The sequence below is a fragment of the Pteropus vampyrus genome, unplaced genomic scaffold (genome assembly GCF_000151845.1).
Source record: "Pteropus vampyrus isolate Shadow unplaced genomic scaffold, Pvam_2.0 Scaffold16, whole genome shotgun sequence".
Classification (NCBI taxonomy): Eukaryota; Metazoa; Chordata; class Mammalia; order Chiroptera; family Pteropodidae; genus Pteropus; species Pteropus vampyrus.
The window spans coordinates 10768257-10791358 of NW_011888797.1; the positions used below are offsets into that span (position 1 = coordinate 10768257).

The following is a 23102-nucleotide window of genomic DNA, read 5'->3' on the forward strand; positions in this document are numbered from 1 at the left end:
ATAAGAACCCAAGCTTTTAGCTACGCTTTAGTCTTCTAGGCTATACACTGCACTTTGTCGTGCATGGTTTCCGTTTAATCCTCTCTCAAGGAAGTAAATGCCACTACCTCTTACAGATGTGGAGGCTGAGACTGAGAACGTGACCTGCCAGGGTCACAGGGCAAGTGAGGCACGAACATCCCAGGTCTGACTGATTCTGGAGCCTGGGCCTGACCCTCACTTCCCGGGCAATCTACTTGATTTCTTGGTGTTCTGGTTTCTTCATCTGGGAAACTGGGTAACAACTTGCACCATAGAAATGTTCTGACAATTCAATGAGACACTCCTGTGAAGACCAAAGCACCAACCTTGCACACAGAAGTGCCCTATAAGACTTATAAGTGATGGCTCCTGTTGATGCTGGTTCCCCCAATTTGCAGTGTTCCCAGAGAAGGCAGGGAAGGCTCCCCCCAGGAGCAGGGATGGATTATCCACAAACCATCCCTGAGGCTGCTCTGCAGGACCCTGGGCTAGGTCCCCAACTTGGCCCTACACCCAGGTTGCTCCTGGGGACAGGCAGAACTGACCATTAGAATTAAGTGTTGTCTACGGCCATATCACCCTGGACACGCCCTATCTCATCTGATCTCAGAAGCTAAGCAGGGTGGGGCCTGGTTAGTACTTGGATGGGAGAATCAAGTGTCATGGTGTGGGGGATCCATATTAGCCCAGTTAGGGCGAGCTACTAACCCAGACTGGTGTGTGTGTGTGTATGAGTGTGTACATGTAGAGTGGAGGTCAAGGAAGGCCTCCTAGAGGAGGTGATGTCCAAGAGGAGTCTTTTAGGAGCTGGCCAGGTGAAAAAGTCAGAACATTCCAAGCCATGGAGACCACCTATGCACCTGTGCGAAGGCCAAAAGCATTGGGAAGCAGGAAGTATCTGAGCTTAGAAGCTGGGTGATGGGGTGTGGCTTTTCCCATGTCTTTGAAGTTCCAGTTGCTCCTGGGAGTCAGACAGGTGTTCAGAGCCTTCTCAGAGTTGGCATAGAACCTCAGGATTATGACTTCCCTCCCCAAGTGGGGACACAGGCAGCCAGGTCACTCCATCACTGCCCTGGCAACTGGCCGCTGCTGCTCTGGCTCCTTCCCTCCCAGAGGTGCTTGATGACAGGCTGCCTCTGCCAGTTCCTCCATCCTGGCCACACAGTAGAATGCTTGGGTAATTAAAAACAAACCAAAAAATGCCAGGCCACATCCTAAACAATTAAACCAGAATCTCTGGGGCCTTACCATGTAAAAAGCATTTATCAAAAGTCCTCAAAGTTAACATTTAAGATCTATTTATCTTATTGTATATATTGTATATAAATTATATTTTAAAAAAAATAAGTGCTCCAGGGGACTCTACAGACATGGTGGTCTAGGCCAAGGGCTCCAGCACTCAAGAAGACACCAAGCGCCTGTCTCCCCATTATACCCACACACTTCTCAGGACTTCGAACTGCAGCGTCCACGGTTCAGAAGGCAACTAGATTCGATCCAAAGACATCTTTACATCGGTTTTCCTCCTAAGCTTCTGATTGGCTGGGGAGCTCAAGGCTGCTATTCGAGACATTTTCTACTCGTAGCTCGTTATTCGTCAAGAAGCGCGTCAGTCTCCCAGACTCCCCGCCCTCTAAGAGGGTGGTCGGGATTAAAACTCGGCAGCGGCTGGCCCAACAGAGCCGGGAGGCGGGGCGAAGGACCACACTAGGTCTTCATTGGTCCCCTTCCCTCGGTGGCGGCCGCGATTCCGCCCTTTTCTTCAAGCCGCGTTCGCTAGCACCCTCGCCGCTGTCCGAGACTCTCGCCCCCACTGGCCGCAGGCCAGGCCATGACCCCGCCCCCTGGACCTTCCGGCGTGCCGATTGGCAGGTGCGGGCGAGCGCGCTGTGCCGGCGGAGTGAGAGCGGCGCGGCGCGAGCGTGCGGGCAGCCACTCGGCTGCATGGCGTGCTGCGAGCGGCTGTGTGGCGCGGCCCTGCGCGACGTGCTAGGCCGGGCGCAGGGGGTCCTATTCGACTGCGACGGAGTGCTGTGGAACGGCGAGCGCGCTGTGCCCGGCGCCCCGGAGCTGCTGGAGCGGCTGGCACGGGCCGGCAAGGCGGCGCTGTTCGTGAGCAACAACAGCAGGCGCGCGCGGCCCGAGCTGGCCCTCCGCTTCGCGCGCCTCGGTTTCGGGGGGCTGCGCGCCGAGCAGCTCTTCAGCTCTGCGCTGTGCGCCGCGCTTTTGCTACGCCAGCGCCTGCTCGGGCTGCCGGACGCGCCAGGCTCCGTGTTCGTGCTGGGCGGCGAGGGCCTCCGCGCCGAGCTGCGCGCCGCGGGGCTGCGACTGGCGGGGGACCCCAGCGAGGACCCAGGCGCGGCCCTGCGCGTGCGCGCCGTGCTTGTGGGCTACGACGAGCACTTCTCCTTCGCCAAGCTGAGCGAGGCGTGCGCGCACCTACGCGACCCCGACTGCCTACTCGTGGCCACCGACCGCGACCCGTGGCACCCGCTCAGCGACGGCAGCCGGACCCCCGGTGAGCGCGGGCTGGCGAGGAAACCGAGGGGAGGGGCGACCTTCGCTTTCACCTCCATGCCTGGGGGTGGGAGGCAGGGAAGGGGCGTCTCCAGGTGACAAGTGGGGAACAGAATGCTTACGAGGGCGGCCGCCCCCCAGTAAGAGCCCAGGGTGCTTTCGTGTCCACGTCTGGTAATTCTTGCAGCCGCCACAATGTGAGGAGCAGCAGTGGGGTCTCCGTTTGACAGATGAGGAAACTGAGGCCCACTGTGGCTCTTGGGATTGCCGGTGGAATCCAGGTCCCCCGACTCCCAGCCCCCCCTTTCTGAACCAGCCTCAAGGACTCTTATCATATTGTCTCATCAGTGTGAGGTCGCACATTTGGGAACAAAGCCTGGAAGGATTGTCCCCTTTTTGGAGGGTTTGAACACCATTTCCAGCGTCATGTGTGCGGAAGCACAGGAGGTGATTGGAGTTTGACCTGAGTTACAGTTCCAGCCCCAGGGTTCTATATTCTTAAGTTACATAACCTCAGAGCATCTCTGTCCTGGCTGTAAAATGGGAATGCTCTCCGTGCCGGTTTCATCCGGAGGCCGAGTGATCTGGACACACAGGTGCTCAGATGATATAAGTTGTATCCAGAGCCTTGTCATGTTACAGCACCTCGGTGTCTGTTCTGATTTAGTTTCCAAATTACTCTGGAGATGGGGGTGATTGTCCCATTTCTCAGTTAAAGAAACTGAAGCTGAGGGGAAGTAAGCTGCCCAAGAGCACAGGGACCTGACTTTGGCTCTCATAGCCACCCCAACCGCCACCTCCTCCATCCAAGGCACTCTTCACTGCTGTCATTCACACCTACAGAGGAAGCAGGAGCAGGTAAATGCTGTACGCTCTTAGAGGTTTCAAGTTAGACAAGCAGATGGTAGTAGAGATTAACTGACAGTAGTGTGTGTGTGGACAGGTCAGTACCCCAGTCAGCAGGTTCAGGGCAGGGACAGATCTCCATCACTCCCTGCTGGTCACTGCTTGTCATTGACCCAGTCATTGATACTAAATCCCTGTGGGTCAGGATGGTACCTACCGATTAAGGAATAGACAGTATTATGCTGGGGTGGCGGGGAGGGCCTAGAGCTTAAGGAGATTTGGGAAGGCTTCCTAGAGGAGGCATCTTGCGGAACAGGGCATTTGGGGAACTGGCAGAACCAGTTCCAGGCTAGGAATATATAGTTCTAGGCCTGTCCAAGCTTTGTTGCAGACCTACTTGCCGCATGACCACTTCAGCCTCAGTTTCCCCATAAACCTAAGGCAACGACCCTGGTCAGGCTCCAAGCTACAGCAGCTCCTGCCTGCCCTAGGCCATGCTACAGAAAGTAAGCTCCCTGGAGGCCTCAAAGCACAGGTTAAGGCTGTGGGTTAAGAGGTTCCCCCGGGCTCAGGAAGGGTGGTATGGAAGAGCTGGGGAGAGACCAGGCCTTGTCCACGCCTGCCCCTTCTGTCTCGGCACACACTTGGCTGTGCCTGCCGGCCTTGCTGGTCACATCCACAGCCTAGAGAGGGAGGCAGAGGCTTAACAAATATAGCGCTGCTGTCTTGTTCGTGCACTGAATGGCACAGCTTTGAGATGGTGGTATACAAATACTAAGAAAGGCCCCCACTATTCATAAAATCTGAAATAATGCAAATCTCTCACCCCAGTTTCCCCTGCGGGTCTCCTCAATTGTATGTTTACCTTGTAACCACAGGGAAGCCACTTGAGCTGGCAAATAGAAATGCCTGCTGTCTTAGGAATACGTCACCAACAAAACATATGACAGTCTTAGGTTATAAGATGTCAGGAGAAGGGGATCGTGGTGGTCTGAGGGCAGAGTTACATTGACTGCCCTGCTAGGAATCTCGCTCCCCCAGGATCTTCGCTGAGTTCACTGCCCTAGCCCAGTGCCTGACAGTGCCTGGTGTGTATTTGGGCCTCAGTAAATACTAGCTGAGTGGATGAAGTGGGACATGGGTGGCCGAGGGTGATCCACTCTGTCCTGGTGGGAAAGGAAGGAGCTGACAGCTGAGACCTTTCTTGAGCTGAAAGAAGCACTCTGAGGTGACTCAGTTGAGCCCTTCCCATACTGGAAGGAATCTCTCACCAAGAGGGCAAACGGCTTTTCTTCCCTACTAAGTTCTTCATGAAAACAAGCAGGTGAATTCTAAGTCAGATGTCAGGGAGAACCTCCCCGTGGTGTCCCTGTGGGCCAGCCCTGCCCTGGTCCTGTGACACAAGGAAGTTCCTCCTTGTCCAGGGCCGCCTTACCCTTCTGAGCCTTTGGCTTAACTGTGCTGTGAGAAGGGAGGCAGGCCAGAGCACTTGGGGTCAGACTAGCGGTGTACTGATTAATGTTTAGCAATTTGGGGAGCCCTGGTTTATACCATTCGCCAACGTCTGTGGGGTAAATACTCCCACCGCAGCGAATTTTCAATCTCCCAACCTGAAGTCACTGAACACGGAGCTTGGAAGATGTGTACACCCCATTACATAGTATTTCTATCGGTAGAGATATAAATCATCTCGAGAGCATAGATAACGGTGAAATCATTAGGAAGTGATGAGTTTTGAGAATTTATTACTTTTGTGTTAAACATAATTCATTTAATTTTAAGTTTATATAAGTGGACTTTTAAATAGGGTCTTTGTTTAATCACCAGCTCACAGAATTCCTGAAAATGCAACATTCATCACCCTGAAACCAGTACAAGCTGGTCCAGCACATAACTGGGTCAGACCTACATGAATGCATATTCTTTATCTGTCACTCATGAAGCTGTGCAACTCTGGACAAATTACTTAATATCACTGAGCATCAGCTTTCTCATCTGTAAAATGGGCTTCCATGAGTACCCAGCACAGCCCCTGGCACTTTAGAATGTGCTTAGTAAATTGTGATCATCATCATCATTTGTTGAGGGACATTAGTGTGAAGGCAGAACATTCTGGCACAGCGCCGTGCCTGTGGGATGGGCACAGTGAACTCATTGTGCGGGGCAGGATGGTACTGGGTCGGGAGTCAGAACTGTCCTAAACAGTCCTCCTATTGTTAAGCACTCGGGCGTGGTCCGCAGTTTGGGATATTAACAGTTACTGTGGCCATGGACGTCTGTAAGCATGTAGCTTTTTGTCTCGGGTCTGAATTCTCTCCTTGTGACCACAGCCCTAGCGGAGGCTGACTGGGTCAAAGGTGCAAACGTTTCTGTGCCCTGCTGAGTTCCAAAAGGGCCATGCCAGTTCCCGATGCCAGGAGCGCACATTCTTGTAGCAATAACCACAACTGCGGCTTGGGAGGTGCCTTTCCGTTTCCAAAGCACTTGCCCCCGTGATGCTCACGGTGCCTCTCTGAAGGTGCGTGTCCCTTGGATCCTCCTTTCTCAGCGTGTCCAAGGAAACTCAGAGGTGGAGTGGCTTGCCCGAAGGCACACAGCTGCCTGGGTGAAATAGTGAACCTCAGGCAGGACTGACTGACCCAGGTTCAGTTACATGCAGTGGCTCGTTCAGTCTCCCATGAGATAAGTGCCACGTTAGGGAGGGAGAAGCTGCCCGAGAAGTGTAAGGATGGAGTCTGAATGCAGGCATCTGGTTGCAGAGGTCGGACTCTTCCCCACTACGCTAAGACTGGGAAGCAGGCCTTTTGACTCACTTCAGTGCCTGATTGCAACCCCATGCCAAGCCGCCCCCCTGAGAGCTCCAGTCCCAGGGCCCGGGCGCCCTCCCTGCCGCCCCCCACACTGACGAGTCTCCGTCTCCCTGCAGGCACTGGGAGCCTGGCTGCCGCCGTGGAGACAGCCTCGGGACGCCAGGCCCTGGTGGTGGGCAAGCCCAGCCCATACATGTTTGAGTGCATCACGGAGCACTTCAGCGTGGACCCTGCCCGCACACTCATGGTGGGCGACCGCCTGGAGACCGACATTCTCTTCGGCCACCGCTGTGGCATGACCACCGTGCTCACGCTCACTGGCGTCTCTCGCCTGGAGGAGGCCCAGGCCTACCTGGCAGCCGGCCAGCACGACCTCGTGCCCCATTACTATGTGGAGAGCATTGCGGACTTGATAGAAGGGCTGGAGGACTGAGCCCAGCTGACCTGCAACCACAGCCCCACCCCCTCCCCACCCAGGTGCCACGGATGGAGGTGATGGGCTGAGAGCCGCATTAAGTGCTACCGGCTCTCTGGCCCCAGTTTCTACACCCTAGTGGGGCTGGAACCCAGGGAAGGTGTTAGGGCCCTGGCGTCCCCTCACAGCAGTGGCTGGGTACTCTTTGCTGTCCCAGAAGCTGCCCCCCTTTTCCTACCAGTTTGCCCTGGCCTGACCCAGCCAGGTGGACTTAACTTCCTGCCCTGTGACCTCCCCTTGTTGAAATCTGGGCCCCGATGCTGGCTGAAGATTCCCCTCAACCCTGAGCACTTAACTCTCTCACCCCTCCTGGGGTCTCTAGAGCTCTACCTGTGTTCCCTAGATCCTGGCCTTGGGTTCCTGTTGACCAATCAGATCTAGGTAACCACAAACCATTATTGTCCTGAGCCCAGAACAGACCAATCAGAAAGCTTAAGTCATAGTAATTCGTTGATGTTGGGTCCTGAGTGGACCAGATGGCTGCCTAAGCAATAATGATCCTTTGATGTCCTAAAGCCCTGGTGGACTCATCGGTAAGGCTAAGTGATAAGGACCCTTTCACATCTTAGATCCTGGTTAGCCCAGTCAGCAGGTAGTAATGACCCCTTGGTCTCTTCGATGCTGAAGAGAACAACCCAGTAGTCAGAGACAGTGGCTTCTTGACAGTATGGGTCTGACTAAACCAGCCGGGGGTCCAGATTCCTGTTGATAAGGGTCCACGTGCTGATGACACCCCTCCACAAAGATTTCTGTCTAGGGGCCCTCAGTGGCTCGGGGCTTCTGTAGCTGAGAGCCCTGCCCCCGCCCCGCCCCTCCCCCACATCGTGGTGCCAGTCCAGTGTTGGTGGTGGCCGCAGCTCAGAACGGGGGCATTCGTGTCCCTCCCTGTGCTGCCAGTGTTTGCTGTGCCACGTCTCCCCTGTGCCTGCCCCAGCTATTTATTATCGTGTGCTGGTGATGGTGAGGATGGGGGCTGGGCCTCCCCTGCCACCCTTACTCGTAAGCAGTCCTTCCGTACTTAATAAAGTGCGCGTAGGAGCGTCCGTGTGGGTTCAAGTCTGTCCAAGGCAGGGCCGGAGGAGTCCTTGACTGAGCCTGGTCTTCCCAGAACTAGCCCACTGCGACCTTCACCTGCACAAAGTATGCAGTAGTGCCCTAGCCCAGTAGCACGTCATCTCTTGCTGAGTCTTTATGTGTTGATTTTTCAGTTCCTCAGTGAACCCATTTAGTTTGTATCACATCCCATTCCGCTACAGTACTCGGGGAATCAGGATGGGAAATGCGATGTTACCTTAGACCAGGGCACACATCTAGAGAGTGTCCTTGCCCTCTGGGAGCTCAGGCACCTCCACACATGGGATGCTGTCCTGCTGGCTGTGAGCATCCGCAGGCCAGGTGCTCATTGCTGCCTCCCTGGTGCCTTGTGCAGAGCGGGTGCCCAGCTGCGAAGGTAGCTCAGTATGTCCCACAGAAGCTGAGTGGGGGGATGCCATGACTGTTCCAGGCCTGCCTGTTACTGACTTGTCACTTGAGCTTGCATAAGCCCCTTCCTGCTCAGCCTGCTTCCTCATGTGTAAAGTGAAGGGTGGGATTTGGAGGTCTGGGGGGTTCTCTTCAGTGTGATTCTTCTTGGGAAGAGAGCATGCTTGACAGCCTGGCTGCATCATGAAGCCAGAGCAAATGTGCATTCGTAGATACCTCTGGACGTGGCAGAAACTCAGCTCACCCGGGCTAAGGTATGAGGGAGTTTGGCTGCCACATTGAGGTGGTCCAGCACTCTCTAGGTATCCTTTTCTGCTGTGCTTCCTCCCAGACAATGGGTGCTTCTCACCCAACCAACATCCCAGGGCAGACTTTGGCCTGCATGGGTTCCTATGCCCAAGGGGATGGAGCGCAGCTATTGGCCAGCCTGAGTCATGCCTTCCCCTGCCGGGAGGGCAGTGCCTGCCTCCCTGGCCCCACTCTGGACCTAGCAGCTACTCCGTACCTTTCTTGCTGACAGAATCCTGATTTCCTTCCGGGGAGCACATGGAAGCAAGTCAGGAGTCAGGGGTAGCATCTCAGCCATCTTGATTGTTTGAAGCTTCAGTCTTAGCCAATCATGGCCACCTGATTTCCCCTAGCCATGGACTTGTGATGCACTTCTGACCAATAAGACATGGGGAGAGGTCTGCGGGGAGATTCTGGGAATGCTGGCCTCACTCTTAAAGAAGGACATGGAGGAGGGACCCGCTCTTCTGAGCTTTGGGTATAGAAGCTGTTGCAGCCATTCTGTGATTCTGAAGCATGACCCAACATATTTCTCTGCTTCGTGACTCTGCTTCAGGTGACAGAGCAAAAAGATGGAAGAACTTGCTGGGGTTGCTCCCCCCAACTTTTGGTTTTAAAAAGTTTCATACTGACCAAAAGTGCAAGGACACTCTTCACTTGGATTTCCAGTTAATATCTCAGGAAACCGATGACCCCAATCCACAAAATGAAACAACGCCACGCTATACCCCCTGGTTTCAATAGTTTTCTGATTTTGCCTTTTCCCCATGTTGACTACTTTCTTGGTGACCTTAGAAGTACTTCCCGTTGTCCCTGAATGATTGTTCCCTTTGGGGATGGCTTTGAAGCTAGTGGCCAAAACTCGGACTCCCTGAAATCTGAGTGTGGTCTGGTATCAAGGTCCCACGCAGCCCTCTTGATTTCATTTTAGCGATCACAGATAACTGTAAGCACAGGACGACATATTTCGCTTTTTGTTCTTGCATCCAGTAAACCAACTCCCTGAGAACTGGAGATAAATTGAGACTTTATTTCTAAATTCCATTGATAACTTTTAACTTTAGTAACAGTACAGCACAGCTGGGGTGGCAACGTGGCACCAGGAACTGAAGGTTCCTCATGCTCACCCTTTCTTCCATTCCTTTCCCTTCTCAAACCACATGTTTCCATGAGCCAGGGCTGTTCTAGCAAACCCCAATTCTCTGACGCCAGCTAAAAGGGAAAACTTTCCTCTACCCACAGAATACTTCTGACACCAAGTGTGTGGGTTTTCTCCATGAAGCAGTTCTCCAGTTTTCTGCAGACACCAACTGGGTGTCCTACAATTTAATTCAATTCTGGCACCATCTGGAGTTAATGCAGAACCCATGGGTTAAGGCTTCCATCTCATAAGACTCCCTCCTTACTTGATATGCCTGTCACAAGTCTCAGGTTGTCACCTGTACTTCTGCCCAACTGGCTCTAAATTGGTGGTTCCCACGATCCCTTTCTCAGATTGGATAATGTGCTATAACAGTTCACAGAACTCAAGGAAACACTTATGTTTACCAGCTATTATATAATAAAGGCTATGATAAAGGACATAGATGAACAGCTAGATGAAGACAGGGGGTGAGGTCCGGAGCATCCCACATACAGAAGCTTCTGCCACCCTCCCAGCATGTAGATGTGTTCACCAACCCAGAAGTTCTCCAGACCTGAACTTGGGATTTTTATGGAGGCTGCATCACATAGGCATGATGAGTCATTAACTCAGTCTCCAGCTCTCCTCCCCGCAACACAGAGGATGGGGGCGCGGGGCTGAAAGTTCTAAGCTTCTAATCGTGGCTGGTCTTTTCTGGTGACCAGCCCCTATCCTGAGGGCATCGAGGATCCCACCCGAGAGTCCCCTCATTAGAGCAAAAGACACTCCTACCACCCAGGAAATTCTGAGAGATTTAGTAGCTCTGTATCAGGAACCAGGGTCATAGGCCAAATAGTAGAACAAAAGATGCTTTTAGCATCTTTATTGCTTAGGAAATTACAAGGGTTTTAGGAACTCTGTGTCAGTAACTGGGGTCAGAAACCAAATATACATTTCTTCTTATCTGACACTCCCTACCTTTTAATTTAGAAAAGTTTGAGACCAACAGAAAAGGTGCAAGAACAGCAAAGGGACACTCATATACCTTTCACCTAGATTCCCAGTTGTTGATATTTGCCCAATTTGCTTAATTGCTCTTTATATATATTTACATTTTAACTGATTTATTTGAGAGTATGTTGCAGATGTTAAGACAGTTCACCCCAAAGCCTTTAGCTTGTCTCTCTAATAAGAGCAAGGACTGTCTATACGGCCACAACTCACGATCATACAAGAACCCAGATCTTTGATGATTTCAATGAACCACTGAATTAACCTATTATGGAAACCTCCTAGCTCCAGACTTCTTTTCATGTGAATTGTTTTCATTCATTTTAAAGCAATTTCTATCAAGCTTTCTGTTACTTGCAACCAAAAACTACACAGGCCCCAGGCACATCATAGAAAACATTAAAAATTACCCACATCCCAGATTAAACACACACACACACACACACACACACACGGAGAGCTTTTTTTTTTTTTTTGCTGTACATTTTTCTAAGTATTTTTATACTTTTGATTTAGACAGTATCTGGCTCTGGGGATTTAACTTAGGAGTGACCAACCTCTAGGAAGACTTAGGCCCACTTTTGAAGTAAGGAAATTTAACCTACAAAATCGTTTTCAAATGTAATACAGTTTTTATGGCTACCACCTTTTAAGTTTGAGCACAGCAACCATTTATTAATTCCAGCTTTGCAGTTTTAGTATTTTGGAGCCAAGACATTTTTTTTCTTCAGGTCTCAAATATTTTCTAAGCTCTTAAAAAGCTCTTAGCTTCCTGTGAGTCTATAATTATGACAAAAGAAAAAGTTCAAAAAAAAAAAAAAACCTAAAAAAGACTCATGCCTGAGCCCTGAGGGTCTAAGGAATGATAGGGCCTGTCCTCAGCCAGACCTCACATGAGAGAAGGGGCGGTTCCCCAAAGGCAAGTTGGAGCCTGTGATCAGAGCTGGGACAGACACCAACCAGGTGGGAAGACAAGAGTGACCAATGACCACTGCATTTGGGGAGGTGGCTGTCTATGTGGGGGGACAGCACAAGCAAAGGCAGGGAGGATGAGCAAGGTGAGTGGGGGGTGAGCTCCTGCACTTGGAAAAAAAGCAGTTGGAAAAGTGCCTGAAGTTGAGGGGGGTTCCCCTCCCCCTGCTACTAGTCCTTCCTACCCTTCAAGGAGCAGGACCCAAAAAGAATCATTATTTGAGGTCCAAGTATTCCAGGCCCACGGTGTTCTTTCCTTGGCTCAACAAGGAAACATGACTTTGGCCCTAGCTTCCTGTGTGACACGTGTCAAGGAGTCACCCTCACTGGATAGTTGCTATGTCATCAAATGAGGGAGCAGTTCAGGCAGGGGGCGTGGGTGGTGTTTCAGTGAGCCCAGCAGCCCTCTCCACCACTGCCTGCTGCAGGAGACACAGCCTTCATGGGCACAAGGCAGGGCAGGCTGGGAAGGGTCATGCTGGCCTGGATCCCCTGTGAAGGTGAGCTGAGATCTCTCATGCAGCGGCCAAGCTCCAGTCTGTAGGTCAGGTCAGTAAGACAGGAGTTCCAGAAGCCCTCTGCCTCTGCTGTGGGACAATGATGTGGGGAGGAGAGTCCCTGAAGGAGGGGGCCCTGGCCTGGGGATGCAGGAGAGAGAACAAATGTCGAACCCCTCACACATCACTCCCCTAATCCTTCAACCAGCCGGCCACTGGGTAACATTCCCACTTTCCAGGCCTGGAAACAGGCTCGGAGAGGTCAAGCACTTGGCTACAGTCACAGCCAGGCAGCCCCCAAACCAAGACTTGTCTCTGTTCTCCTGATTGTAACATCAGCTTTATTTCGGGGCCCAGAGCAGCTTCCCTGTGCCTTTTGGTCCACTTGGCAGACAAGAAGAGGTGAGGCAAACACGAAATGAGATAATGTATGAAAGTGAGGCGCCGGGCACAAGGCCGGGCAGATAAGTGGGCGCCACCACACAATGTACCTTGTCCCTGTCCCTCCTCCAGAAAAACTACAGTCTCTGTTATTGGGAACACTGGAATCTGGAAAGACTCCCTGCCCTAGCCCAGGCAGGAGGGGACTGACAGGGATCAGACTGGGGTGGAGGGACCTTCCAGAGGTGTTGACCCCAGGAAGGTAAACAGCCTGGGACAAGAAGCTAAAACCTGAGACGATGAAAAAAATAATCATCTATTTAGTACAATAGACCAGAACTCCACGCTGTACTAACCTAGTGCAGAGAGCAGGGTTTAACCTTCCTAATTTAGAGACAGGGAAATTGAGGCAAGCAGGGAGAAGGGACCTCCCAGAATGCCTTGGGGAGGGTGTGGCAGGCCTTGAGAGAGGAGAGGAGGCATCTGAAAAAATGCAAAGGAAAGGGCCTGAAGGAATAACCGACGCAGCAGTTAAAACCGCTCTCTCTTCCCCCATTCTGCCCTATGCTCTTCAGTTAACATGTTTTCCACAGCTGTATCCCCCACCTCAAGGATTCTCCAGCCCCTTCCTTATCTCTGTAGCTGTGTATGAATGTCAAGACTGTGTGGAACTATTTGTTGTGTTACAGTTAGAGCTCAGTCTTTGGATAAGGAACCCACTGAGCGGTGTGACATCAATGAGTGCTGCTCCCTGTCTGTAAGCTAGGAGTCCCGACTCTCTGTTCAAGAATCCGATAATAGTGTTGATAACACCAAGGTCTCAGACTCTACAAGACAAACAACCTGTAAGACCAGGGGTCTAGAAATTCCTCCCCTGCAGCCCTCCCACCCGAAGTCCCCCCCTCCCCACTCTGAGTAAGGAGGGACATATAAAACCTCAGACAAAGGAATCACGTGCCCCTTGCATAGACACTGCAAAAGTATATAAGCTGTAATAAATCCAACTAGAGCGAGCTTGTGCATGGAGTTGTTAACCCCACATGCTCCGCCTGCCTAATAAATTCTCCTTCCTCTAAACAATGTTGTCTGAGCGTCCCAATTCTTCTGTCGGGGTGTCGCTTCCTGCAACAGCCTAGGACCAAAACCCGTCTCTAGACTCCTAAAGGAAGCCCTTCTGGGGGCCTATTCACACTCTACCAGCCTTCGGTGGCCAGACACTGAAGAGTCAAACAGCCCCTGGTCCAACAGCAAACATCCTCTGGTGTTGGGTGTGTTCTCCGGGTTGGGGGAAGACCGGAGAAGCAGTTCTTGGGGACCTGACAGCCCAACCACTGGCCAGAACAGCCAGCCATATTCTCCTGGTGGCAGTCGGGCAAAGACTGTGTCTGAAGCACCTCTGTTCTTGGTCTAGGCCTCCTCCTGAAATGCCCCAGTTCCTTTATCAGGCGGAGAAGGTGCCTGTGGCCCTTGGAGGGAAAGCAGAGAGGCAGTGGAGCCGGGCCCCACCCAGCCCTCCTTAGGTTGAGGTTTTGGGAAGGCCCTGGAGGAAAAACTGAAGCTGCTGTGGTTGGTTTGTGAGGCAGTTGGCTTAGGCTGGGAGGAGGGGTAAGGGGCTCACACGGGGAGCGGCCCAGTCCCCTCTCTGGTCCTACCTCCAAGTGCCATGCAATCCCTACTCCACCTGTGCCAGAGTGGGCTTCTGCTATCTGGGGGGAAAATGGCCTATGAGGTGAGGAACAATGGCAGATGGACCGGGGAGACATCGAAGTGCAGGGCGGGTTTGCTGGCCTAGCCTCCAGATGTGAGTCACTTGTGGTCCACATTTTCCTCCCTCTTTGGTGCTGGCAGTTTCGGAAAGAGGACAGTGATGTGAAGAAGGAGGTCCCATTGACAATTCCCCTAGTAAGCCTCCCACCCCGCCCAATGCTCCCCATGCCACTCTCCACCTGGCTCCTGGGCGTGAAGTGGGCACCCCTCCAATACCCCCAACTCTATTGCTACAGTGATCTTCCTTGCAGCCCAAATCTGGCCTCAATATTCAACTTCCCTATAACCTTCTGTGGCTCCCCAGCACCATCAGATAAAACAATGTCCAACCCCCTCGATGAGGCCTGATGTGATCCAGGTACCATTAGCCTCCCAGCTTCATGCCTCATCTTTCCCCATCATACCCTAAACTCCAGCCACGGCCAGACACTCGCTGTTCCTCAGATCACAGAGCAGGGACCCTAACGCCTCATGGCTGGGCTCAGCCTGGGCTCCCTCCCAGCCTGACTCTCTCAGGCCAGAGGCTGTCAAGCAAGGGCTCTTGGAGGATCCCCAGCAGGTCCCTCAGGAGGGCCCAGGCTTGAGCCCTGAATCCTGGCCACAGCCTCAGACCTGGCATCCCGCCCAGCCTCTCTTTAGTGTTAGCGAGGAGCACGCGCTGTGGCAGCCACAACCTCTGCTTCCGGGGGAGGCCCGGGTGGGGCCAGAGCCTTGTGGTTGATGGGTCCTGGGCCCTCTGCAGAGGCCCATAGAGGAAGTCACTCCCTGGCCCCTGCCAGGGCGCTACCTCAGGAACCCCAGCTCTAAATCCCTGAAGGACCATGCAGCCCCTCAGCGGTCTTCTCTGAGTACCCCTTGTGCTTAGCCTGCTGCCTCCAGGCCCTTCCCGCCGACTCCTGGACCTAGCTCATCCTCAAACTATTTTCCATTGGCTTCCTCCAATCCCTGCCACAGCACAATTTTTTTGTAGGGGGTGGGGAGGGATGAAGGAGAATAGAAGGTGGAGCCTGGACCTTGGGGGTGTGGCTAAGAAGGAATGGGGTCAACTGATTGGTCAGCTCTGCTCCAGAACTAGCTTCAAAATTCCACTGACCCCGCCTCCAGTGGCCCCTATCCCTGTACTGACTTACAATTGGCTGAGCTCCTAGGGGGCGGTACTCACCAGGGTCTGGTCCACTTAAAAGGTGGGAGAGGCCCAGGGTCCCATCTCTTGGGTGGAGTCTTCAGCTAGCTGGTGCTGCCGTCCCGGGACCATCCTCCTGTCCTCAGTTATGGCTTGTGTGAGTGTGGGGACCCCGCCCCAAAGCCCAGGATGGCGTGGGGGCTGACAGCTGGGGACAGTAAGGATCCAGGTTCTAGTTCCCACGGTGTGGCCTTGAGCAAGTGCCTTCTTTTTTCTGGGTCTCAGTGACCGCGTCTCTAAGATATGGGTGAAGAATTTTCTAGATTCCGCCAGGGTCTGACAGCACGGTTATTTCTGCCGAGGTCTGACATTCTCCCTGCAGCTTTGATAAATAGGAGTGAGAAGGGTGTGGCCAACTGGGGTTGGGGTGGGGGGGCTGTCTCTTCCCCCTCCTCCACCCTGAAGAGCCTCTATCCCCTCCCCCCCTGCAGCTGTCCTCAGTCACCAGGGCAGTCACCCTCTGCTCTAGAGAGCTCTGAGAAGTCGCCAGGATCTGAGACAGGCTGCCCTGGAGGGGGCCTGCCTGGGTTAGTGGCTGGAGGGTGGTTCTGTCCAGGCTGGTTAGGTGGGGGTTGGGGGAATTCTCCACCACCCACTCAGCCAAGCTTGGGAGAGGGGGTGCTGCTAAGGAAGAGAGAAGGAGGCAAGAATCTTCCTCAGGCCTCCAGGGAAAGAGTTCAAGTTTCTGGCAGAAGGAACCACTCACAACCAGTTATGCTGTCTGCTCAATCTTGTTAACCCCCAGCCAGCCAGGCTGCAGACTCCGTTCTGTAGAGGAGCCAGGCCGCGCTCCTTGGGGTCCCCTCTCCAACCCTGTGCCTCTCTGCAGAGGTGCTTGAAGGGGATAGTTGTGTGTGGGGAGGGGGGAGAGGGGGCGGGGGGGGGCGGAATCTCGCAGCCCCAGACCCCTTTCTCTCTAGCTGACGGGCAGACCTTTCCATTCACCTTCCTTTGCCAGAAATGCCCTCACTCACTATTACACGAGGGTCTATCTATTGCATGAAGCGGTGGGGCATAGCACCCCACCTCCCAGGCCGTTCTGAATCCAAAATGTCCAAGCTGAACGCGAAAAGTTCTAGATCTTGGTTTCTAGAACATCAGTCGTGTTACGGACAGGAAGGTGACCCGGTTGGGAGTGGGGACCTGACCAGGACCACACAGAGAAAGAAAGGCTAGAACTTGCCCTCGGGTACCCCAGGCTTCCACATGGCTTGAGCGGAGGATCCAGGGTGGGGATGACCTCACTCCCACCCACCGGAACACTGCGTTGGCTAACCCGGCTGGGCGGGGTCTTGTCTGCGCAGGGTCTGGTCGCCAGCAACCTGAATCTCAAACCTGGGGAGTGTCTCAGAGTGCGGGGCGAGGTGGCCCCCGACGCCAAAAGGTGAGGGTGCGAGGGCGGGCGGCGGGCGGCGGGAGGCGGGAGGCCGGGGCTCCCAGCTGGAGGGTCCAGCTGGGCGGTGGGTGGGGGCGTGGCCGGTCCACCCTCCTCCCCACTCCCTGGCGTAGGGGGGAGGGGATTAACTCAGGCGGCCGCAGAGACTGCGTTTCTGGGTGAGTCACTTCCTCCGCGGGATCTGGATGCCCGCACCACGGTCGCCCCCTCCCCGCCCTGCTGGAGCCTCTTAAACTAAAACAGCTGCGGCCTCATCCTCTGCGTCGGCTTGCCCCCCGCCTTCCGACGCTGGGCGGGACCTGAGGCCGCGCGAGGTGGGGGTGGGGCGGGGAGAGAAAGAGGGAGAAGTCATCCTCATCGCTCTCGTTCTGAGGTCCCTCTTTCCTGCGTTCTTCAGTCACTCAGCCTTTCATTACCTCCGTCTTTACTTCACTCGTTCATTCAGCTAGCTGGTTTATTTTCTCAGCAGCCATGTGACCTTGGACTAGTCAACCAACTGCATCGAGCCCCGGTTTGTCCATTAGTAGACCAAAACAAGGGGGAAGGTGGTCATGTGGAGGAAGTGAGATGCCGGACCTCTCAGAGCCCAGGAGATGAGCCGACATCAAGGAGTCGCACACCTCCCGGGCACTATTCATTTCATTCTTACCAAACCCTCAGGGGCAAGCATTGCTATTACCTCCACTCATCAAATGTGTTATTCTGATTTGTTCATTGGCCTCGCAGTTATTGAATACCTACTGTGTGTCATGCGTCATGCTGGGCACCAGGGGTACAGAGATATATGAGGCAGACAGGACACTTGCCCTCCCAGAAGTCACCATCTGGAGGGAGTCTCCGACCTTGACCAAAGGGGCTGAGACATTGATGTTTGCGAGAGTGTTGGCTATCAGCACAGCAAGATCCATAAAGATCCTTCTTGTGCAGTCCCCATTGTGCAGATGAGGAAATAGACCAAGACAGGGGCAGGGACTTGCTCAAAGTCACACAGCAAGGAAGTGGCAGAGCCTGAGCTGGAATTCAGGTTTCTTGCCTCCGGGCTCAATGAGTTCTCTCACCTGGATGCATTAATGGTGTACCGACCGGCACCGACTGGTTAGTCCGAGGGGGCTGCCGCTGGCCACGGAGGCTTCAGTCCCATCTGTTATCACCTAGCTTCGTGCTGAACCTGGGCAAAGACAGCAACAACGTGTGCCTGCACTTCAACCCTCGCTTCGATATACACGGAGACATCAACACCATTGTGTGTAACAGCAAGGATGGCGGGGCCTGGGGGACCGAGCAGCGGGAGTCTGTCTTCCCCTTCCAGCCTGGAAGTGTCGCAGAGGTGGGATGGGGACCGGGGGACTGGGTGTGCTTAGTGGCTAGAGATCTAGGTCCTCCCCTCCTCATCCCCTTCCCCCCTCACCTGCTATGTCATCTCCCTCTCCTAACCTCAGAGGCCTCAGCCATGAAGTGGGGCTGTTGTCAGGGTTCCTGGAGGAAAGGGCTCTGGGAGGGACTATGGCCTGCGGTCCATGACTGGCTGCACTGAGGCTCCCGCCTGGGGATCCACACTGCTCACTGCCCTCCTCCACCCGCCAGGTGTGCATTTCCTTCGACCAGGCCGACCTGACCATCAAGCTGCCAGATGGTTACACATTCAAGTTCCCCAACCGCCTCGACCTGGAGGCCATCAACTACCTGGCGGCAGAAGGTGACTTTAAGATCAAATGTGTGGCCTTCGAATGAAGCCAGCCAACCCACGGCCCCCAATAAAGACAGCTGCCTCTGTTCTCTGAACCGGCCTTGCGTGTGTCTGTGTGTGTGAGAGGGTGGGTTCCACAAACTCCCCCAGGCCCTGCCCCTTCCTTCACTTCTATTCACTTCCTTGATGCGCACCTGCTAAGCGCCAGTGACATCTTCCCCTGGGTCCCCTGGGCCAAGCAGAGTTCAGTACACAGTAGGGGGCTCGGTGACTACTAAATAAGACCCAGTCACTGCCCTCAAACAGCTCCCGACCCAGTGGGCCCCAGCACACAAGACGTACTCAGAAGAGGTCAAATAAATGAAACCAGGGGCAAAGAGGTAAGGACAGACTGATTCATGCCATGGTATCTGGGGCAGTACAGAGAGAAGAGTAACTGGGGCCCCTCTCATTTGTTTTCATGAGCTAGAAAGAGCAGGTTCAGACGGTGGCTACCAGCTGTGTGGCCTTGTGTGCGTTAACTGACCTCTCTGAGCCTTGGCTATTTATATGGAGGGACTAGCAGCACAGAGCCTATTGTGAGAGTTAAATGAGATGTGTGAAGGAGGCCAAGTTCAGTGTGTGGCACATGGTAAAAGCTCAATTTGAAAAGAAAGAAACAGGCTCTGACAACATAACTCCCTGGTCTGTATCAGGCCCAGCTGAGGCTTGATCTGAGAGCTGGGCAAATCTCACTCTCCAAGACAGCAACAGCTGTGGAACCCTAGGTAGGTCTCTTCCATCCGTAGCCTTCATTTCCTCATCTATAAAATGGGAGTCATTATTCACATTGGGCCCTTTGGGGTGGATGGGCCCCCTGGGTGGCACATTTCTATGAGAGGGCCAAGGAGGTTGAAGTGCACATCCTGGAGGCTCCTAAGAGCCACACCCAATCTCCAGGCTCCCCTGGGGCACCCAAGTGGCCACCCAGAGAGAAACGACTTTGGAAGTCTAGCTGTGGAAGCACGCCCTCTGCTGGACATTGGGGAAAGTCCCCTCAACTACCTTTCTCTGGTCCTCAGTTCACCCACATTGATTCTCCCTAAACTGGCTGGACACCCACAATACACCAAGACCGGGACTACAATAGGCCAGAGTAAAGCCCTGGGGAAGATAAGGAGAGAGACCATTGGGTGTGGAGGAAGGAAACTGGACTCAGAATCAGATCTATGATCGAACCCCAGTTCCAACACTGTGCCCCAGCTGGGCGGTGGGTGGGGGCGTGGCCGGTCCACCCTCCTCCCCACTCCCTGGCGTAGGGGGGAGGGGATTAACTCAGGCGGCCGCAGAGACTGCGTTTCTGGGTGAGTCACTTCCTCCGCGGGATCTGGATGCCCGCACCACGGTCGCCCCCTCCCCGCCCTGCTGGAGCCTCTTAAACTAAAACAGCTGCGGCCTCATCCTCTGCGTCGGCTTGCCCCCCGCCTTCCGACGCTGGGCGGGACCTGAGGCCGCGCGAGGTGGGGGTGGGGCGGGGAGAGAAAGAGGGAGAAGTCATCCTCATCGCTCTCGTTCTGAGGTCCCTCTTTCCTGCGTTCTTCAGTCACTCAGCCTTTCATTACCTCCGTCTTTACTTCACTCGTTCATTCAGCTAGCTGGTTTATTTTCTCAGCAGCCATGTGACCTTGGACTAGTCAACCAACTGCATCGAGCCCCGGTTTGTCCATTAGTAGACCAAAACAAGGGGGAAGGTGGTCATGTGGAGGAAGTGAGATGCCGGACCTCTCAGAGCCCAGGAGATGAGCCGACATCAAGGAGTCGCACACCTCCCGGGCACTATTCATTTCATTCTTACCAAACCCTCAGGGGCAAGCATTGCTATTACCTCCACTCATCAAATGTGTTATTCTGATTTGTTCATTGGCCTCGCAGTTATTGAATACCTACTGTGTGTCATGCGTCATGCTGGGCACCAGGGGTACAGAGATATATGAGGCAGACAGGACACTTGCCCTCCCAGAAGTCACCATCTGGAGGGAGTCTCCGACCTTGACCAAAGGGGCTGAGACATTGATGTTTGCGAGAGTGTTGGCTATCAGCACAGCAAGATCCATAAAGATCCTTCTTGTGCAGTCCCCATTGTGCAGATGAGGAAATAGACCAAGACAGGGGCAGGGACTTGCTCAAAGTCACACAGCAAGGAAGTGGCAGAGCCTGAGCTGGAATTCAGGTTTCTTGCCTCCGGGCTCAATGAGTTCTCTCACCTGGATGCATTAATGGTGTACCGACCGGCACCGACTGGTTAGTCCGAGGGGGCTGCCGCTGGCCACGGAGGCTTCAGTCCCATCTGTTATCACCTAGCTTCGTGCTGAACCTGGGCAAAGACAGCAACAACGTGTGCCTGCACTTCAACCCTCGCTTCGATATACACGGAGACATCAACACCATTGTGTGTAACAGCAAGGATGGCGGGGCCTGGGGGACCGAGCAGCGGGAGTCTGTCTTCCCCTTCCAGCCTGGAAGTGTCGCAGAGGTGGGATGGGGACCGGGGGACTGGGTGTGCTTAGTGGCTAGAGATCTAGGTCCTCCCCTCCTCATCCCCTTCCCCCCTCACCTGCTATGTCATCTCCCTCTCCTAACCTCAGAGGCCTCAGCCATGAAGTGGGGCTGTTGTCAGGGTTCCTGGAGGAAAGGGCTCTGGGAGGGACTATGGCCTGCAGTCCATGACTGGCTGCACTGAGGCTCCCGCCTGGGGATCCACACTGCTCACTGCCCTCCTCCACCCGCCAGGTGTGCATTTCCTTCGACCAGGCCGACCTGACCATCAAGCTGCCAGATGGTTACACATTCAAGTTCCCCAACCGCCTCGACCTGGAGGCCATCAACTACCTGGCGGCAGAAGGTGACTTTAAGATCAAATGTGTGGCCTTCGAATGAAGCCAGCCAACCCACAGCCCCCAATAAAGACAGCTGCCTCTGTTCTCTGAACCAGCCTTGCGTGTGTCTGTGTGTGTGAGAGGGTGGGTTCCACAAACTCCCCCAGGCCCTGCCCCTTCCTTCACTTCTATTCACTTCCTTGATGCGCACCTGCTAAGCGCCAGTGACATCTTCCCCTGGGTCCCCTGAGCCAAGCAGAGTTCAGTACACAGTAGGGGGCTCGGTGACTACTAAATAAGACCCAGTCACTGCCCTCAAACAGCTCCCGACCCAGTGGGCCCCAGCACACAAGACGTACTCAGAAGAGGTCAAATAAATGAAACCAGGGGCAAAGAGGTAAGGACAGACTGATTCATGCCATGGTATCTGGGGCAGTACAGAGAGAAGAGTAACTGGGGCCCCTCTCATTTGTTTTCATGAGCTAGAAAGAGCAGGTTCAGACGGTGGCTACCAGCTGTGTGGCCTTGTGTGCGTTAACTGACCTCTCTGAGCCTTGGCTATTTATATGGAGGGACTAGCAGCACAGAGCCTATTGTGAGAGTTAAATGAGATGTGTGAAGGAGGCCAAGTTCAGTGTGTGGCACATGGTAAAAGCTCAATTTGAAAAGAAAGAAACAGGCTCTGACAACATAACTCCCTGGTCTGTATCAGGCCCAGCTGAGGCTTGATCCGAGAGCTGGGCAAATCTCACTCTCCAAGACAGCAACAGCTGTGGAACCCTAGGTAGGTCTCTTCCATCCCTAGCCTTCATTTCCTCATCTATAAAATGGGAGTCATTATTCACATTGGGCCCTTTGGGGTGGATGGGCCCCCTAGGTGGCACATTTCTATGAGAGGGCCAAGGAGGTTGAAGTGCACATCCTGGAGGCTCCTAAGAGCCACACCCAATCTCCAGGCTCCCCTGGGGCACCCAAGTGGCCACCCAGAGAGAAACGACTTTGGAAATCTAGCTGTGGAAGCACGCCCTCTGCTGGACATTGGGGAAAGTCCCCTCAACTACCTTTCTCTGGTCCTCAGTTCACCCACATTGATTCTCCCTAAACTGGCTGGACACCCACAATACACCAAGACCGGGACTACAATAGGCCAGAGTAAAGCCCTGGGGAAGATAAGGAGAGAGACCATTGGGTGTGGAGGAAGGAAACTGGACTCAGAATCAGATCTATGATCGAACCCCACTTCCAACACTGTGCCCTTGGATCAGTTACTCAACCTCTCTGAACCTCAGTTTACTCATCTATCAAATTGCATTAATACTAGTATCTACCCTGTGGGGTTGTAAGAATTAGCTGAGATAATGTAGAGGAATGCATGGTGCCTGGCACATAGTTAGGGCTCTGTAAATGTTGGTTTCCTTCACCTCTTTTAAGACTCATGGTGTCTCAAGAGCCTATAAAACTGGGTCCAGAGAAACTAAGTAGAGCCCTGCCCTTACACCACTTGGGCTCCACCCTCAGCCCTTGCTCTTCTTGCCTGTATGACCTCCAGCAAGTGACTGCACCTCTCCAAGTCTCGGTAAAATGGGGCTCATCTCAAAAGAGATAATCGTGTAAAGAGCTAAATAAATAGCAAAATTCCTTTTGCTCATCATCTTTATCATCATTTCTATTAAGAGAATGTGCCATGTCTTACTGTGCCTGGCACACAATAAACAAAAATTTCAAAAGTAATGCCCAAAAGGATGGTGGGTACTTTAGACTATGAGTGGCAGTAAAGGGCTCTCAAGCTTT

At 53.6% G+C, this 23102-nt stretch overlaps 3 protein-coding genes across 3 annotated transcripts; all 3 read left to right on the top strand.

Moving 5' to 3' along the window:
- Positions 1-1813: 1813 nt before the first annotated feature.
- PDXP (pyridoxal phosphatase) lies at positions 1814-7712 on the top strand. The gene is made up of 2 exons (XM_011387581.2): positions 1814-2539; positions 6311-7712. The coding sequence occupies exons 1-2, from the start codon at positions 1966-1968 to the stop codon at positions 6625-6627; spliced, it is 891 nt and encodes a 296-aa protein (XP_011385883.1). The 5' UTR covers positions 1814-1965; the 3' UTR covers positions 6628-7712.
- Positions 7713-15322: 7610 nt separating this feature from the next.
- Positions 15323-18551, top strand: LGALS1 (galectin 1). The gene is made up of 4 exons (XM_011387583.2): positions 15323-15470; positions 16678-16757; positions 17925-18096; positions 18354-18551. The coding sequence occupies exons 1-4, from the start codon at positions 15462-15464 to the stop codon at positions 18498-18500; spliced, it is 408 nt and encodes a 135-aa protein (XP_011385885.1). The 5' UTR covers positions 15323-15461; the 3' UTR covers positions 18501-18551.
- Positions 18552-20397: 1846 nt separating this feature from the next.
- Positions 20398-21428, top strand: LOC105288313 (galectin-1-like). Its single transcript, XM_011354443.2, has 3 exons — positions 20398-20413; positions 20691-20968; positions 21226-21428. The coding sequence occupies exons 1-3, from the start codon at positions 20398-20400 to the stop codon at positions 21370-21372; spliced, it is 441 nt and encodes a 146-aa protein (XP_011352745.1). The 3' UTR covers positions 21373-21428.
- Positions 21429-23102: the final 1674 nt, after the last annotated feature.

What these genes read in the sequence shown, in the direction of transcription:
- PDXP (XM_011387581.2), top strand. Translation starts at nt 1,966, where the DNA reads ATGGCGTGCTGCGAGCGGCTGTGTGGCGCGGCCCTGCGCGACGTGCTA. An exon ending in CGACGGCAGCCGGACCCCCG is followed by an intron (nt 2,540 to 6,310) that starts GTGAGCGCGGGC and finishes GTCTCCCTGCAG; the next exon opens with GCACTGGGAGCCTGGCTGCC.
- LGALS1 (XM_011387583.2), top strand. An exon ending in GTGGCCCCCGACGCCAAAAG is followed by an intron (nt 16,758 to 17,924) that starts GTGAGGGTGCGA and finishes GTTATCACCTAG; the next exon opens with CTTCGTGCTGAACCTGGGCA. An exon ending in AGCCTGGAAGTGTCGCAGAG is followed by an intron (nt 18,097 to 18,353) that starts GTGGGATGGGGA and finishes TCCACCCGCCAG; the next exon opens with GTGTGCATTTCCTTCGACCA.
- LOC105288313 (XM_011354443.2), top strand. An exon ending in AGCCTGGAAGTGTCGCAGAG is followed by an intron (nt 20,969 to 21,225) that starts GTGGGATGGGGA and finishes TCCACCCGCCAG; the next exon opens with GTGTGCATTTCCTTCGACCA.